The following is a 17,116-nucleotide window of genomic DNA, read 5'->3' on the forward strand; positions in this document are numbered from 1 at the left end:
TCATTGGAAGCATTATCCCAGTAATGAAACTCCTTGCCGGATTCAACCTCGCAAGCGTGACAACCCGGGGAGAAATTTTGTTGCTCACGAATGCTGAGGGAGTAATGAAGACAACTCTCTTTGAAGTGGTAGATAGAGATATGGGGTATAACATCATCTTGGGAAGACCATGGCTGCACGAGATGAAAGTTGTGCCTTCAACATATCACCAATTTTTAAAGTTTCTGACACCCGAGGGGATCAAACTGATAAGGGGTGATCAACCGGCAGCAAGGGAGATGAATGCAATTTTGGTCTCCAGTAGCAAAGGAAAGGAACGTGCGACATAGCAATTATCGGAACCATCACCTGCCCCCGAACCAGATGAAGTTAGCACGGGGACAGAAGAGTTAGAACAATACCAGGTACAAGGTATTTTCAAGTACCAGAAGAGATGAACGTGACGAAGTCCACGACAGAAGAACTGGAGCAAGTTGTGTTGTTCGAAGAATTCCTAGAAAGGAAATTCCATTTGGGAACAAGATTGCACCCGGAGCTCAGGTCGGCTTTTATTGAATTCCTTAAAATTAACGCTGATTGTTTTGCATGGTCGCACGAGGATATGAAAGGAATCCCGACGGAGATAGTCGTGCATAAGTTAAGCTTAGATCCCAACATACCCCCGGTAAGGTAGAAGAAGCGCCATATTGCCGAAGCAAGGAATAAATTCATCAAAGAAGAGGTAACCCATTTACTTAAGATTGGTTCAATCCGAGAGGTAAGATATCCAAACTGGCTAACCAATATAGTAGCAGTTCCTAAGAAAAATAATAAATTTCGCATGTGCATAGATTATAAGGATCTTAATAAGGCGTGCCCGAAAGACTCATTCCCATTGCCAAATATCGATCAAATGATTGATGCCACGGCCGGGAACGAGTTAATGAGTTTCCTCGATGCTTATTATGGATACAATCAAATCAAGATAAACCTAGAAGATCAGGAAAAAAATTCGTTTATAACGAATTTTGGCATATATTGTTACAATGTGATGCCATTCGGGTTAAAGAGCGCCGGAGCCACTTATCAACGACTCGTGAATAAGATGTTCGAAAAACAAATAGGAAAGACTATGGAAGTATATATAGACGATATGTTCGTTAAGTTTTTGAATGCAGGTGATCACCTGAAGCATTTGAAAGAAACATTCGACATCCTGAGGGAGAACAATATGAAACTTAACCCCGAGAAGTGTGCGTTCGGGGTCAGTTCGGGTAAGTTCCTAGGATTCCTAGTTTCACAAAGGGGAATTGAGGTAAATCCCAACAAAATCAAGGCCATAGAGGACATCCCAAATCAATTTTCTAACGTAAAAGAAGTTCAGAGGCTCGCAGGGAGATTGGAAGCTTTGAGCAAGTTCTTTTCCCGTTCATCAGAAAAATGTCATCGCTTCTTCGCACTACTCAAAAATAAAAATAATTTCGAATAGACACCGGAGTGTCAGCAAGCCTTGAAGGATTTGAAGAAATATTTGTCAAGCCCTTCGTTGCTCTCAAAACCAAAAGAAGGTGAAACGTTGCTAGTCTACCTCGCGGTTTCAGAAGTTGCGGTAAGTGCAGTTTTAGTCTGGGAGGACGAAGGTACGCAATATCCCATTTATTACGTCAGTAAAATTTTAATGGGAGCAGAAACTCGCTACCCATATCTGGAAAAGCTAGCCTTATCTTTCGTAGTCGCCGCTCATAAGCTGAGGCCCTACTTCCAATGCCACCTAATAACTGTAGTGGCTACTTTCCCTCTGAGGAATATCCTCCATAAACCCGAGCTCTTGGGTAGATTGGCCAAATGGGCCGTCGAAATGAGTGAGTTCGATATAGAATATAAACCGAGGACTGCAATTAAGTCGCAAGTCTTGGCGAACTTCATGGCCGATTTCAGTCCGGGACTGTTGCCTCTGGCGGCCAAGGAGGCAATAATGGTGTCAGAATTGACATCGAGAGTTTGGAACTTATTTACGGACGGAGCTTCAAACGTAAAATGGTTCGGGCTTAGAATAGTCTTGATCACACCTTCGGAGAAAACCTTAAGGCAAGCCATCAGAATGATTCCTTTAACTAACAATGAAGCAGAGTACGAAGCTTTGATTGTAGGGCTCGAATTGGCCCGGGGGCTTGACTCTGAAATCATCGAAATCAAATATGATTCGCAGTTGGTGGTGAATCAGGTCTACGGAATTTTTGACACCAAAAAAGAACGTATGCAGTAATACGTGGTAAAAGTTCAGGCTTTATTGGCACGATTCCGAGAGTGGTCAATTACTCATATCCCGAGGGAAGATAACGCGGAAGCAGATGCATTGGAAAATTTAGGCTCATCGAAAGAAGTCCAGGGATCGGAATCAAGAACGGTAGTACAACTTATGAACTCAGTCTTGGACACAGATGGTTACTATAAGGTGAATTCGACTAGTTTGGTCTGGGACTGGAGAAACGAAATAATCAATTTTCTCGAGATAAGTTAGCCAGAAATAATCCTTTCAAGGTCCATTGTCCCGGTGCTTAGGAGCATCAGAAGCTAACTATGTCATGAGAGAAGTCCACGAAGGGATATGCGGCAACCACTCAGGTGCAGATTCTTTGGTGCTGAAATTAGTTCGGGCAGGATATTACTGGCCCCGTATGGAACAAGATGCCAAAGACTTCGTACAAAAATGTGATAAGTGCCAACGCTACGCACCACTAGTACATCAACCGGCAGACCCCCTACATTTGGTTCTATCCCCGTGGCCATTCATGAAATGGGGGATGGACATCGTCGGATCACTACTACCGGCTCCCGGAAAGATAAGGTTTCTTATAATTTTGACTGACTATTTTTCTAAATGGGTGGAAACGGGTCCTTATCAGAAGACCAGAGAACGCGAAGTGGTCGACTTCCTGTGGGAAAACATAATTTGCAGGTTTGGAATACCAAAAGAGATTACATGCGACAATGGACTACAGTTTATCGGCGCAAAAGTTACAAAGTTCCTTGAGGATTTGAAGATAAAGAGGATTACCTCTTCACCTTATCATCCGAGCACGAATGGTCAAGCAGAGTCAACAAACAAAGTGATTAGACAAAATCTAAAGAAAAGGTTAAAAGCAATAAAAGGCAACTGGCCCGAAGAATTACCCGAGGTTCTATGGGCCTACCGAAAAATGACCAAATCAAGCACGGGAGAACCCCCTTTTTTTCTTGTGTACGGCGCAGAAGCTTTGATACCGGTGGAAGTAGGAGAACCAACCTTAAGGTATTTCTAGGCTAATGAAGAAATGAACAACGGAGCAATGCTAATCAACTTGGAGCTGCTCAAGGAACGCAGGGATTTGGTGCATGTCAGAATGGCGGCTCAAAAGTAGAGAATGGAGCGATATTATAATCGAAGAGCCAACCTCCGTTATTTCAAAGTAGGAGACTTGGTCTTGAGGAAGGTAACTCAAAACATCCGAAAACTCAACACGGGCAAGTTAGGCCCAACATGGGAAGGCCCTTATCGGGTTTCAGCTATCACTAGGAAAGGATCATACGAGTTGGAGAACCAGAACGGAGACAAGTTGCCCAACAACCGAAACGTGGCTCACCTCAAAAGATATTACTGCTGACAAATAACAGCCAAACGGAAAGTATGTATTGCACTATTTTTCCCTTCGTTCAGTTTTTGTCCCAATTGAGTTTTTCTGGCAAGGTTTTTAACGAGGCAGCAATGGAAAGCATACTACGAAGACAACAACAATAAGATCTCCGATGCCAAGTCTTCACTCGGGGCGATTAGGTAATCTTTGGTTCTATAGCAAATTTCCACCGGGAAGTTAAGTTTGCTACCGAACAGAGGTTACCCGATCGTTCATGAGCACAAAGAACTAGAGGGCTGTTAGGTATTCTTTCGCTCAATAGCATGGGTTCCTAAGGGGAAACAAGATATGTTGCCGAGTGAAGGATTACCTAGCAATTCATTGGTGGAATCTTCGAAGATACAAGACTTTCAGTGTTCCAATTCACATTTTTCGCATTCGAACACTAGGGGGGGAATGATATGAGAATACGGCAACACTGAATGCCACGTCAACTAGGGAACAAAAATCCGGAAACAGAATACATCATCGGGATCGGGGACTGTGCAGCCAGCCCCATAGAAACAAGTTGTACAAGATAGCCACAAGTCATGGCAATTTCTTTTCTGCATAGAAAAATGCTTATGTACTTTTGAAAATAGAAGGAATTAAATTAAAAGAAATCCTTTTATTTTTATCTAGTTTCTTGTCTGAACGATGAGTTAATTTTGCCATTTGAAAGTTAAATAAGTACTTCAAATATTAGTGCCGTAATGAATAGGAGACGTCCTCTTCAAGAGCATCATAAACATAAGAGGGCTCTCTCTTAAACCCTCTCATTAAAGGGTTGGTTCTGGAAGAATCAATGCCCGGAATCTAGAATACCATCGGGGAAAAATACACCCGAAGCTGCATACGAAAAAGACGCAAAAAGCAAACTTGCACAAATACTCATGGAAACCCTCGCGAAAAAGGGATAATACTTGGAACCAAAATACTTCGAAGAAAAAGTATCCGAGATTACACATAATAAAGCGCGAACAGAACAACATGCGCAATACTTGAGCAAGTATGAAAGTTAAAGACTTGCATGAATATTCAAACGAATGTAAGACTCAAACGATACTTGAGCAAAAAATATATTTTTATTTACAAGGACACGTAAAAATTATAAAGGTACAAAATAGAAAAAGAAACAAATAGCTAAACTGCAGCGTCTCCGGAATTAGGAGGAAGAGAAGTATCCGCATCCCTGGGAGTAGTAGATGGTTCCACCGATGGCTCAATATTTTCCCCAGCTTGGTCTTAGGTATCATCGCCTTCCGATCCTTCTTCAATTTCCAAAAACTCGGAACCAGAATCAGAAGAACCTGAAGCATCAGACTGCGCCGGGAGTCCATTTTTTGCAGCCAACTCAAGCTCTCAGGCCTTAGCAATTTCGGCACCAATGTCAATGATACCATTCTTGGCCTCTTCCGAGGTTTTTCTCTTCATGCTATACATGGAATAAGTTTTTTCAATAATGAGGGAAGTCGCTCGATGCTTGAGTTCTTCTTTGAGTTGAGTAACTTCGGCGGAAAGGTTTTCTCGGGCGGACCTAACAAATTTGAGACTGACATCGAGCTCACGGACAGTTGAACTAAAGAACATTTTATGCTCGATTATTTTCCTGTACTTCGCTTCTAGCTGGTCATGTTTCGCTACCACAACAACAAGCTCTTCACTTTTGGAGTTTAAGGCTGCTTCAAAATTATTGACTCTTTCAGCGGAGGCAGCCTCACGATCGGTTGCAGCAAGAATGACATTCTGGACTTCTGCCCATTTAGCTTTGGCTTCATCAAATCTAACCCTCAGCGACCCAATTTATTGGCTAAGGGTTACCACTTATTGCTCGCTTTGCTGCAAACGGGCCTCCAAAACAACGACCTCGGTAGCCTTGGTTTCCAGTTCTGAGAGGCGGAGAACAGTTTGGTCCCGTTCCGCCAAAAGCTGATCCCGTTCAAGAGTAAGTTCTTCCTTCTCACGAATCAGCCTTTGAAGGCCCTCAAAATCAAGAAAGTTGGCCTACAATACAAAAGGAGGAAAAACTTATAGTATATTTGTTCAAAAGTATAAGAAATAATAGAAGAAGAAAGGAACGTACCACTGCGGCGTTGTGCATAGCATTGTTCAACAAACACTCCCCCGAGAGTGCCTGAATCTTTTCCCAGTCTTTTTCTGAAGCCAAAGGCTTCAGGTAATTAGCAAGCTCCACCGGCCGGGATAGCAGGTTGCACCCAGTAGAGACTGAAAAAGTAATGTTCCTCCTCCTTTGTAGATCTTCAGAAGGGACAGCATAATTTTGCCCCAAATTCCCATGAACTGGGGACTGTGGAGGAGGGATACCTTCTTCATGGTCAGGTGCGGCCGATGGAGATGATGTAGCAATCGTTGTTGGAAGAGTGGATGAAGATGTAAATGATGTAGCCATTGCTAGTGGTGATGAAGGTGGAGATGAAGCTGAAGGAGTTGACGAGTGGGAAGCAGTTGTATCAAATGCAGTGATGGTTGTTTGATGCTCGCCAATCAAAGACAGCATGGACTCGGTACTCAGCCCCGCGGTACCGGTTACAACAATTGGGGTCCGGAAGCGAGAGTTAGCATATTCAACTATATTAGATTCTCCCCAAAGTGCTGAGACGTCATCGTTAGTTGGTGCAATTATCTCAATAGGTCGAGCATCCAGTTGAGATGATGAGGATCGTATCCTTCTATGTAAAGAAGCTCCCTCATCACTAGCTTCTTCATCATCATCGATCATTACAGTGTCTATGACTAGCCCGGAATGAGGATCAGTGATCGTCACTGGAGATGACTGGGGGGCATAAACCTTTGCCCTCTTATTCTTTTCCCCGGTCGTAGAGGAACGTCTTCTCTTTGGTTGCTTGTTCTCTGGCCGGAGACTCTGTGAAGAAATATTTGTGCCCGAAGCAGGCCTGGAGATGCCTGTTTGAGTAAGTGCCTCCTGAAGCAGCCTCGCCGCATCAGCAGGGTCAGCCAAAACATCCTCCTCGGGGACATCAACTAAGCCCGCAGGTAAACCTAATTTTGTGAACAAGTTAGAAGGGTTCAACCAAGTTCTTCATATAGAAAAAGTGGAAACAAGGTAAAATAAAGCTACCATAATTTTTGGCCTTCCACCCGTATTTAAGGGACAACTCTTTTCACAAATGAGTTTCGGGCGTTGTGATGCCCAAGATCTTCTGAACCCACCGGTCCAAGCCTTCTACCACTGGTGGGGTCCATCGAGTCGCTATAACATATGAAGGTTGAAGGATCAATACAGGCATGAAAGAATATTTAGTAAGAGAAAGTGTATTAAAGGGAACTTACGAGAACGGTTCCAAGCAACCGAAAAGGATGAAGCCGTTATTGGAATAATGTCACTGGTGGCAAGTGAAATGAACCATTCCATCCACCCACTATCGTTGTCATCATCCATGCTAGTCAACAAAGCATGGTGGCCACGTTTATAGAGATTTATCATACCTCCCCGGAAAATCTTGAGGGAATAAAGGTTCATCATACGAGCTAATGATAGCTCTTCCCCAGTTTTCTGACACAGGCGTCGAAGGCAGGCAACCGTTCTCCATACTGAAGGGCTCACCTGTGCCAAGCACACTTGGTAGCGGAGGCAAAATTCCGTAATCACGGGATTGAGCTCTCCGCTCAAATAAAATGCACCCAAAGTAAAGGAATACGTGAAAAAATATGTAAAACCTTCCTTGGGAAGAGTCACTCGCTCCGATAAATCAGGAGCAATAATATCTAACTCAGGGCAGCGACATTCCTCCTTCACATCAGGAATACTGGAAGGACGAATAGAAGAAGGGTACCTACTAACAGCCCATGTGCGAGGGTTAGCAGTAGGAAATTCCTCTTCAAAATCTTTCGAAGTACTAAGCCTTCTTGGGATGATGGAACCCACTATTGGAGGAACGGAATCCTCAGTTTTGTTCTTGCCCTTTGAAGAACTAGCACGTTTTGAAGAGGAAGCCATTGGAATAGAAGGAAGAAAAATTCCTGGTTCAAAGAAGATCAGAGAAAGGTTGGGAAATAGAGATGCGAGTTAGAAGTTTGAGAAATTATGAAGTACATAAGAGGATGATGATTCGTATAAGTAAATTTTTGGCGGCTAAATTCATGGCCATGATTACCTCGATAATTGGTAAAAGCTATGCTGAATCGTGGGATGGTGCATATTCGGGGCATTAAATGCGGAGAGATGTGCGTCTAATCAACTGTCAGAAAACTTCAAAGGGAGATATAGTAATTCCTGCCAATAAGGTGCTTTCTACCAACTTTCCGGTAACTCATGATTGTGTCACCAGAAAGCAAGGAGACTATCTGTATAGGAAAAAATATAACATGACACGTGGCCATTTAAAGGAAGGACACGTGGAACACAAGATGGGGATGGCCACCGAACATAGCTATTCCGCTTGTCACCGGAAGGAATAACAATCATAAAAAGAGTATTAAATGCTTTGCGTCCGGTAACATTTAATACAGAATATTTTGCAGCATTAAGGATGATGGCCCGTTACAAGAAATTTGGCATTTATGTCTAACGTTACATTTCATCAATGACCCTCATAATTGACATTAAAGAAAGGCATGATCCTAGGGCTTTCTTCCCTAGATATAACTATAAATAGAGAGTCCAGTTATCATTGTAGATGACACGAATTTTCTGGCTAACTTATACTACATTCTATACAATATTTTAATATAATTTTATTTTCTCGCTTTTGATCTCATCATTGTTGTGCCCGGAAACCCTGTTCCCGGACTCATCAGGTCTGTCGTTCCATCTACATTCTAAGGCTAAGTATTTTATATTTCATCAGTTATTTTATTATCTTTTGGATCAAATTAATTCACTTTTCTAAAAATTACTAACGAATTCAACTGTATCGTTTTATGGGTAAACATAATACAATAAATATAAAGTAATTAAACTAATGTAAAGTTATTATTTGTCACTTCATTTGTCACGGTTCTTCAAAATGCCTTAAAGGTATGTTTTGATCCAGGAAGTCCACGAATATTATAAGTAGTGTCATTAGTGGGTAGCTAGTTTGGTGACTTTGAGGTCATCTAAGAGTTGAGCACTGGAGGAAATAATTATTTTATTACCGCAACGTACTTAAATTATTTAATATGCCCAAGAGCATAAGTAATCTACATATGATATGTACTGTCATAAACAAAATTAATATAATGATACATACCTTAATAAAATATGACTCAATTTAGCGGGGATAAAAATGAAATTAGATATTCGTGTTCATAACATGTTATGAAATAAAAGTAATTTAGTAAAATATAAATAATAAATAGAGATAGAAAGAAGTAGGAGTTTTTCTTCTTCAATTGTGTTTCCTTTACAATCTGATTACATGCCAATTTATAGGCATAAAAAGGTGAAGAACACTATAATAAAATAGTGCAAAGCGTGAAAATCTATCCACAAATTATTCACACATGAACATTCATCCACATACTATTTACAACAAAAATAAAAAAATATGATTTTTGGATGGAAACAAAAAACTAAAGAAATGCCAAATGCAATTTTGCGCTCTTCGACCTTTTGGCATGATTATATGTTTTTCTCTTTCAGTTATTGAAGGAAAAGATTAAATAGAACTAATATATTAGTATTGATATGCGGAAAGAATACTGTCGCAAGTAAAAATAGATTGGATTTAATATTAGTTGGCTGTGTGTGAGAGAGGAGCAGAAGTCACGGATAGGAAAGACAATAAAACAGTAGAGAAAATGACTTACTATTAAAGTTAGTTTTGATGTATATATATGTGTGGCTATGAACAAACGTGTGTACGGAATATACAAATTGCAATGAGCCAAACTGTCAAAGCGAGCCCGTGATGCTCCTTTGTCTTTACGCAAAAATAAAAGAGAATGAACAAAAAAATATCTGTTTGGAAAGTAAGGAAGGGAAAACAAAGAAATACTCATAAGATAAAAAAGTTTATCCTTCACTTATTTTGTCAAACATTAAACATTTTGATGAATGATCTTGTAACTATATTTTCATTATTATTTATTTTTAGTTCTCGAGACTAGACCTGTCAAATGGGTCGGGTCGACCCACGAACCGACCTACATAACCCATTAAAATTGACCCTTCAACCGGCCCATGACCCACGAAACACTAACCGGACCAACCCATTAATTTAAGGGGCCTGGGCTGAGCTATAATATTTTAACCCACCGAACCGGACCAAACCTGAACCGGTAGCTGATCCACGGGTCACCCGGCCCGGACCAGCTCACATATATATATTCAGACAAGTGGTAAAGACTTGAATCCAAACATTAAAGAAAGAATATAGTACCAGATATTATGAGGCGTTTTGTCGAAATAGTCGAATTCCATATGTTTTAGACTATTAGTTACGGAAATAGTCAAATTCAATATGTTTCTCAAGTTTTAATGTTAATAAAGTATGATTTTTCTTTCATTTGTATTCTAATTGGCTTTAACGACATGTAGTAATTTCAAGTTCATATATTTATATAAAGTTTGAAATTTTTATCATTTATTAGTTTTTAACTTTTATTTATTTATTAAATTGGACTCAGCCCATTAGGGCCCGGGTTAAGGGGTTACTGGTCCGGATCAGGTTAACATATTTTGATTAATGGGTCAAATTCAGCCCAACCCCTGTAAGAAAGTAAACCGGCTCGGACCGGTTAAGGATCCACGGGCCAAGGGTCAACGAGTTCGGATCCGGGTTGGATCGACCCATTTAACAGGTCTACTCGAGACACTTCACCTTAGCGGTGGAGTCTATTTCATCAAGGGAATTAAAAAAGAATGCTCTCTTCTGTCTTGAATAAATAATTTATTTATATACATATAAAAACAAGTTTTCACTTATATATACAGTACATTTCGGCAACATGGCTCCGTTGCCCCACGCTATACGAAAAAATAAAGAAAAAAAGAAATGATAGAAATTACTGAAAGTATTATAACTGCAAAGATAAAAGAACAGTCCAAGGAATTAACCAAAAAAGAGCAAATGCAAGTAATTTGTTAGTATAATGTTCTCATGCAGGTTCCCCTCATGAAAACATTTCAAGAAATGGATACTACTAGTTTATTTCCTTTTGATTTCTTGTTACTTTCTTGATCTAACATCTCTCACCCTTACGAACAATCAAAGTGCAAGTCCCTTTGACAAAATACACAGTCAATATTACAAACTTGTATATTTTGCACAAAGTGACTTGTATATACACTTGACTTCATTTCCTGCTTTGGTCATCTTGAAATGAGGATGTTCTTGAGTCCTCCTTGAGAGCATCTAATTCTGAGAATAACATAAGAAATGAACCTGTAAAGCAAGATGAAACATACAATAATAAGCAAATTCTTTCTTCTACTTTCTTCCCCACCATATCCTTCCTCTTTAAGCACTTGATCACCTCTAGCCAAGCACATTCCAAACATGTATTGTAGGCACTTTCCAGATCCAGAGAACTCATTAATCAAGAATCCTTCAAAAGGATACTTAAACAATGATATATAGTGCATTACAATCCAATAATTTGGAATCTCATTCTTTGAAACAAAGTATCCAGAGAACAATGCACATGATCCCATCATACCACAAACCAATGAGTTTCCAATTATGAAGTTTGGGACTAAGGCACTACAGCAAACAACAACTGAGTTTGCTGTGTAGAGAATGAGCCAAATGAGGAGCAAAAAGTGCATGAATGCCATAAACTGTTTATTTAGACCAACCAACCAGTATAATGGAACTGAGAATAGCAATGCAAGAATTAGCAGAAATGGCAGGTAAACAATGCCATTTGCTATTGCATAGGAGGAAACTCTATAGCTCCCACAAGAAGTCTCCTTCATTAGTATCTCCCTTTCTTGCAAGAATATTGGCAAGGCTTCTGTAGTGCTTGACAACAGATATGTCAAGATGAAAGCAAATAGACCTACCCTTGCTTGTGCTCCAACTAAATTATCTTCAAGATTGTAAAAAACTGATCCTAAAACAAGACCTGAAACCAACATTTGGAGTGTCTTACAACCAAAAAGCTCCTTTGATCTGTATATGATTTTCCAAAACCTAACAGTGAGAATCACAATCTCTTGCAATCTTGAATTGGCAAAACCACTTGGGAAATCATTACCAACTTGGATAGACATAGACAAGTCATCATCAATCAGTTTAGATTGTTGGAAAAGTTGCTCGAGAGTAAACTTACCTGAATTCTTGATCATGAGTGCTGATTGAGGAGTGGTGTGGTTTTGTTTTTGAATTGTATCAATCGATTCGATAGCGAATTCCAGGATATTAACATGAAGGGGAAGCTGCAACCCCATTAATATCAGCCTTAAACTAAGCTGTTCAATGGTTCCATGATGCAAGATTGTACCATTAGCCAAAAGAAGGATTGAATTGAACAACTTCATGATCCTGTAACATGGCTGATGAATACTAAGAATTATCGTTCGACTACGAGTTACAGCCATGGTTTTAAGCATGTCAATGATTTGCAAAGCTGAAGTACTATCAAGTCCTGAAGTTGGCTCATCAAGAATAAGGACTCCAGGGTCATGGATTAATTCAACTCCAATGGAAACTCTCCTCCTTTCACCACCCGAAATCCCTCGAATTCGATCATCACCAATCCTGGATTCAGCAACATGTTCTAAGCCAAGTTCTTGAATCAAAGACTTGACCCTTGACCTCAATTCTGTTGCAGGAAGTCTTAGCCTTAGCTTTGCACTAAAACTCAAGGTTTCTTCAACAGCTAGTAGGGGAAAAAGAGTGTCCTTTTGAGTAACATAGCCTGAAATTTTCTTGAACCTAGCTTTATCTACTGGCTTTTGGTTCACAAAAATAGATCCATTTTGTGGTTCAATCTTGCCTGCTAAAATCTCTAGAAATGAAGATTTTCCAGCACCACTTGGACCAACAATGGCTAGAATTTCCCCTGCTTTTGCTCTGCAATTCACATCCTTAAGCACATGCCTAACTTTAGGAGTACTTCCCTTTTCCAATTCCTTCACTTCATGCAAATCTTGAACTCCTCTAGAACACTTCTGATGATGGTTTCTACTAAAGATTTTAAAAGGGTTTTCTCTCTTTTGTGTATAGATTGTGTAGTTGATTCCTATTGCTTCAATTTCACAACCTTGTTTCTTCATTGAAGAAGTTAAGCTAGCTACCTCCACTCACAGATTTGCTTTGTTCTTTGTGTACCTTTTTACCTCTCTTTTTCTAAGTTTCTAAAGTTTTGTTTTGTGCTCAATAAGCTCTTCTTAGTTTCTGTATTTGAATATTTTTAATCGAAAAGCAGCTATTTGCTCATGAGATTCAAGAACTATTGGCAGTTAGTGGCTGGAAGTTATCAAAATATAATGACCTCTAGTTTCAAAGGAATTTTGTTTGATAGTTTCACGTGAACTTGTTCTTTGCAATTAGTTCACGTGTCAGCATGCATGACAACCTAGAACTCCAATTCAATAGGGTGTATAGTAGTAGTGTATTATTGATGCTTCAATTACATAGCCTTTGTAGGTCGTTCTTCACCACCTTCGAAAAATATGTACATTTAATTCAGTGTATTGAAAAATATGTTTTTTTTATGAGATTGAAAGAGAAAGATTCTTGTTGTACTTGCAGTGATTTTTTGTACAGATTAGAGAGATAAGTAATTGATAATCAAGATTGAAGCTTTGGATATTTTATTTTGTCAACATAGTGTTAGTCTCATCGCAGTATGATGTATGCAAATTTTTTTATTTGCGGTATCAACATTTGAATTGGTGAACAAATGAATAAATTTCTATAATGACAAGCGAGATACCACTTGGGGCAAGACATGTCTCCTTGTAATCACTTTTTGTGGTGCCGTTTTGGCCTACTTTCTTCAATATGATAGTCTCATTTAAAAGTTAAATTTTAAGACAAAACAAACTTTTATTATCTTTCACACTTTAACATAGTAATATGAGCAGGTAGAGTCACTACTAGAAAACTCTCAAAACTCGTCCATCGCATACCGATTGAAATCGGTCAAAAAATATACCGATCGATTGCGGTTGGAAAGGAGGTAAATTGGTCGTAAATGTCGTCGAAAATATTTCTCACAAAGATACCGACCACCGTCGGTCGGAAATAGTGGTCCCACAATAAAAAAATAAAAATTTCGACCGATGTCGGATGGAAATTGATCAATCTTTGACCAAACCCTGGTCATACTTGCATATTATCTACCAAAATAAGTTTTAATTAAAAAATTTTAATTATACCGACCGAAATCGGTCGAAAAGTTGAAAGTATTTTTTTCCCGCTTGGTTTTTTAATATAACAAAATATATATATATATATATATATATATATATATATATATATATATATATATATATATATATATATATATATATATATACATACACACACATACATAATCTTGAATGTTTTATTCTCGGTCACCTTATTAGTACTTTGCTCGGATACTTTATCAGTGGACAATTGAAAATTCAATTATATTCTATTAAAACTTACTATAACACATTTAAAAATAAAGTATAGTTATATAAGATGTAGTATGTTAATACTTAAGTTTTAACAACAACAATATATGTATACCTATATTAATATTGCATATGTTAATATAGCATTAATATGTATAGTTCTATAACATGTAGTGTTATGTTAATACTTACCATTCGCCCTTCCAGCAGTATTCTTACCATTCTCCACCACAGGGCTATACCCCGCTTCCTCCACATGATCTTGCATATAGTTACATTAGTCCATCGAGTCACCAGTCACAGGGCCATGTGGTGATACGCCCGTCATCTGCTCCATTTGCTTCATCACCAACTGGATCACATCCATTTAGATTTCAGCCAGCCGGATCGCAGCAGGGGTCTGGATCGCAGCAGGGTTCTAGATTTCAGCCATCTTCATCAGCGACTCCGTCTCCCTCTCCACGGAATTCGTCTCCTAGCATTTCTAGACTTCGCCTTCGGGATAGTAGCACTGAGCCAGATGCCTCCCCTTCTGCGCAAACTTTAGATTCATCGGAGGAAGATGATCCAGAAAAAGTGCGGTATGATCGTTATCATAGGATGATCATCAGGCCTGAGGGCAATGGGTAAGATTTATTTATTACTTCTTTATTTTTGCTGAATTGTAATAGCTAGTCTTGTTTATTTAATGTAATTGCTATGTTGCAGGTTCATACCTAATCATCGGACTACAAAGATAATCACTGAAGCTCTTGGCCGGTTGTATGATGCACCCTATGAGACTTGGAGTGACTTTCCACCAGAGCTTGTGGAGAAATTTTTTAACCAATTTAAGATTTTAATACAATTCTTATCTATTTAAGTATTATATTATCAATATTTTCATCTAACATTACACACTTCATTTGCAGACTAAGTGTGCCTGGGAGGACCGGCATAATAGTGCCATTCTTGAAATTTTGAGTTCAAATACCGTAAGAGACTATCTGATTCCTTCTATTGTGCTCAGAAGAAGAACAAGAAGCCTTCATGGGTTCTACCGCATATATGGGAGGATCTGCTGAGGCAGTGGACCACTGAGAAGTTCAAGAAGAAGAATGAACGGGGATAGAAGGTTCGAGCATCTGAGAAGGGTGGCTCCTTGCACTGTGTGGGTGCAAGGTGCATAGGGACTGCGAGAAGACTTTTGGTAATTCCTTAAAATATTTAATTCTATATATATCAAATTATATTTAAATATTTTAATTTAGTTAACATATTTTATTATATTTGTAGGAAAAAAATATGGGAGGAAGATGACTCATGATGAGTTCTTCATGGAGACTCACATCCGGAAGAAGAAGACACCGACAGATCCAACTAGATGGGTCGAGGACCGGTCGGAGACTACATATGTAAGTTTCATAAATACTATAACTTGAAATTAATGTTTATAATATTATATAGTTAATAATTTTCTATCTTCTAAATAAAGGGTTGCTACAAGATTAATGTGGAGGAGTACACTCAGAGCTTGCCACCGAATGAGCAAGGCGAGCGACCATCCGTTTCAGATGAAGAAGCCCAGAAGATATGGTTGGATGTTGTCGGTGGTCCTAAAAAAGGGATAGCATACGATCTTCCAGAGAGATCATTTCGGCGCTACAAGGCTGGATTGCAAGGTATAAGGACTTCCGCCCAAGGCGAGGCAATTGATAAGTCGACTATCTTGTCTATGGAGAAGAAGATCGCAAAGTTGACAACAGAGCTTGAAGAGACAAAGGCTAGAGAACAAAACAGAGATAGACAATTTGATACCCTTCAAGTTCAGCTAGAAAAGAGGGACCAACAATTTAATCTCTTTCAAGATCAGTTGGCCAATCTTCTTGCTAGTGGTGCTTTCCCCATTCCCCGATCTCTTGAGCCTTCCCCAGATGCTAGTCCTTCTTGTCGTGATCCTTCGAACCATGCCGACAATGAAGCTTCTAGTAGTGAAAATGGAGGTAATGCAATACAAAATACTCATTGAATGATGTTTGAACTTTTAGCTTATGAAACATTTTGTTGCTGGGTATGATGTTTTGTTAATATAGTTTAGTGGAGATGGAGATGATGTTTTGTTAATAATATAGTTTTGATAGTTGTTATTGTTATTGTTGTTGTTGTTGGTGGTGGTGGTGGTGGTGGTGGTTGAATGGAAGCAATGTAATGCTGCCATTATAGGTGATTGATTGTTGGCAGGTGGTGCAGCTATAAAATAGTTATATTCTGTCAAAAAAATACCCAAAAAACTGACTTCGGTCGGAATTTTTGATTTTAAATATTAAATATTTTAATAATTCCGACCGACTGCGATCGATATGTTTGATTTTATATTTTAATGAACAATTTTAAAAAAATTAATAATTAAAATTCCGACTGACGTCAGTTGCTATTTTAAAAATAATTAAAAATTATTTTTAAAAATTCCGACCGACTTCGTCGGTATGATTATTCTGTGTAGATAACTTGGTCAAAATGCATTCACAAATACCGACCGACTTCGGCCGGTAATATCGATCGACTGCGGTCACTCCCCTATTATGACCATGCCTTTTTCGAAGAATGGAAAACGGTCAGTAATCGGTCGGTTTTTGTTCGATTCCGATCGAGTCGGTTATGTTGGACGCTTTTTGACAATTTTTTAGTAGTGAGGTCCTATAATATAAGTCTCTCGCTACTCATTAAAAAACAAATGTCCCCGTACACAGTAAATAAAAAATAATCAAACTGGTATATGAGAAGACATATTGAAATAAATACATAAAATATGGTTTTTCTAATAATTTATTTATTTAGATGAAACAGTTACCCATTTGAAACACTTCTATGACTTAGGTAGGAGTAGCATTTATTAATCTTAACTTGGTATGTATAACCCGTGATTCTTCCTATTGTATAAGTCAATTGCACCCTTCAAAGGAAATTGGAAAAGAAAAGAAGAAAATGA

General features: G+C 38.9%; 1 protein-coding gene across 1 annotated transcript; it reads right to left on the reverse strand.

Annotated features, from left to right (window-relative positions):
• Positions 1-10,592: 10,592 nt before the first annotated feature.
• LOC104116459 (ABC transporter G family member 5) lies at positions 10,593-13,003 on the reverse strand. Its single transcript, XM_009627318.4, has one exon. The coding sequence runs from the start codon at positions 12,814-12,816 to the stop codon at positions 10,909-10,911; it is 1,908 nt and encodes a 635-aa protein (XP_009625613.1). The 5' UTR covers positions 12,817-13,003; the 3' UTR covers positions 10,593-10,908.
• Between the last annotated feature and the right edge of the window lie 4,113 nt (positions 13,004-17,116).

This window comes from Nicotiana tomentosiformis, chromosome 5 (genome assembly GCF_000390325.3).
Source record: "Nicotiana tomentosiformis chromosome 5, ASM39032v3, whole genome shotgun sequence".
Taxonomy (NCBI): Eukaryota; Viridiplantae; Streptophyta; class Magnoliopsida; order Solanales; family Solanaceae; genus Nicotiana; species Nicotiana tomentosiformis.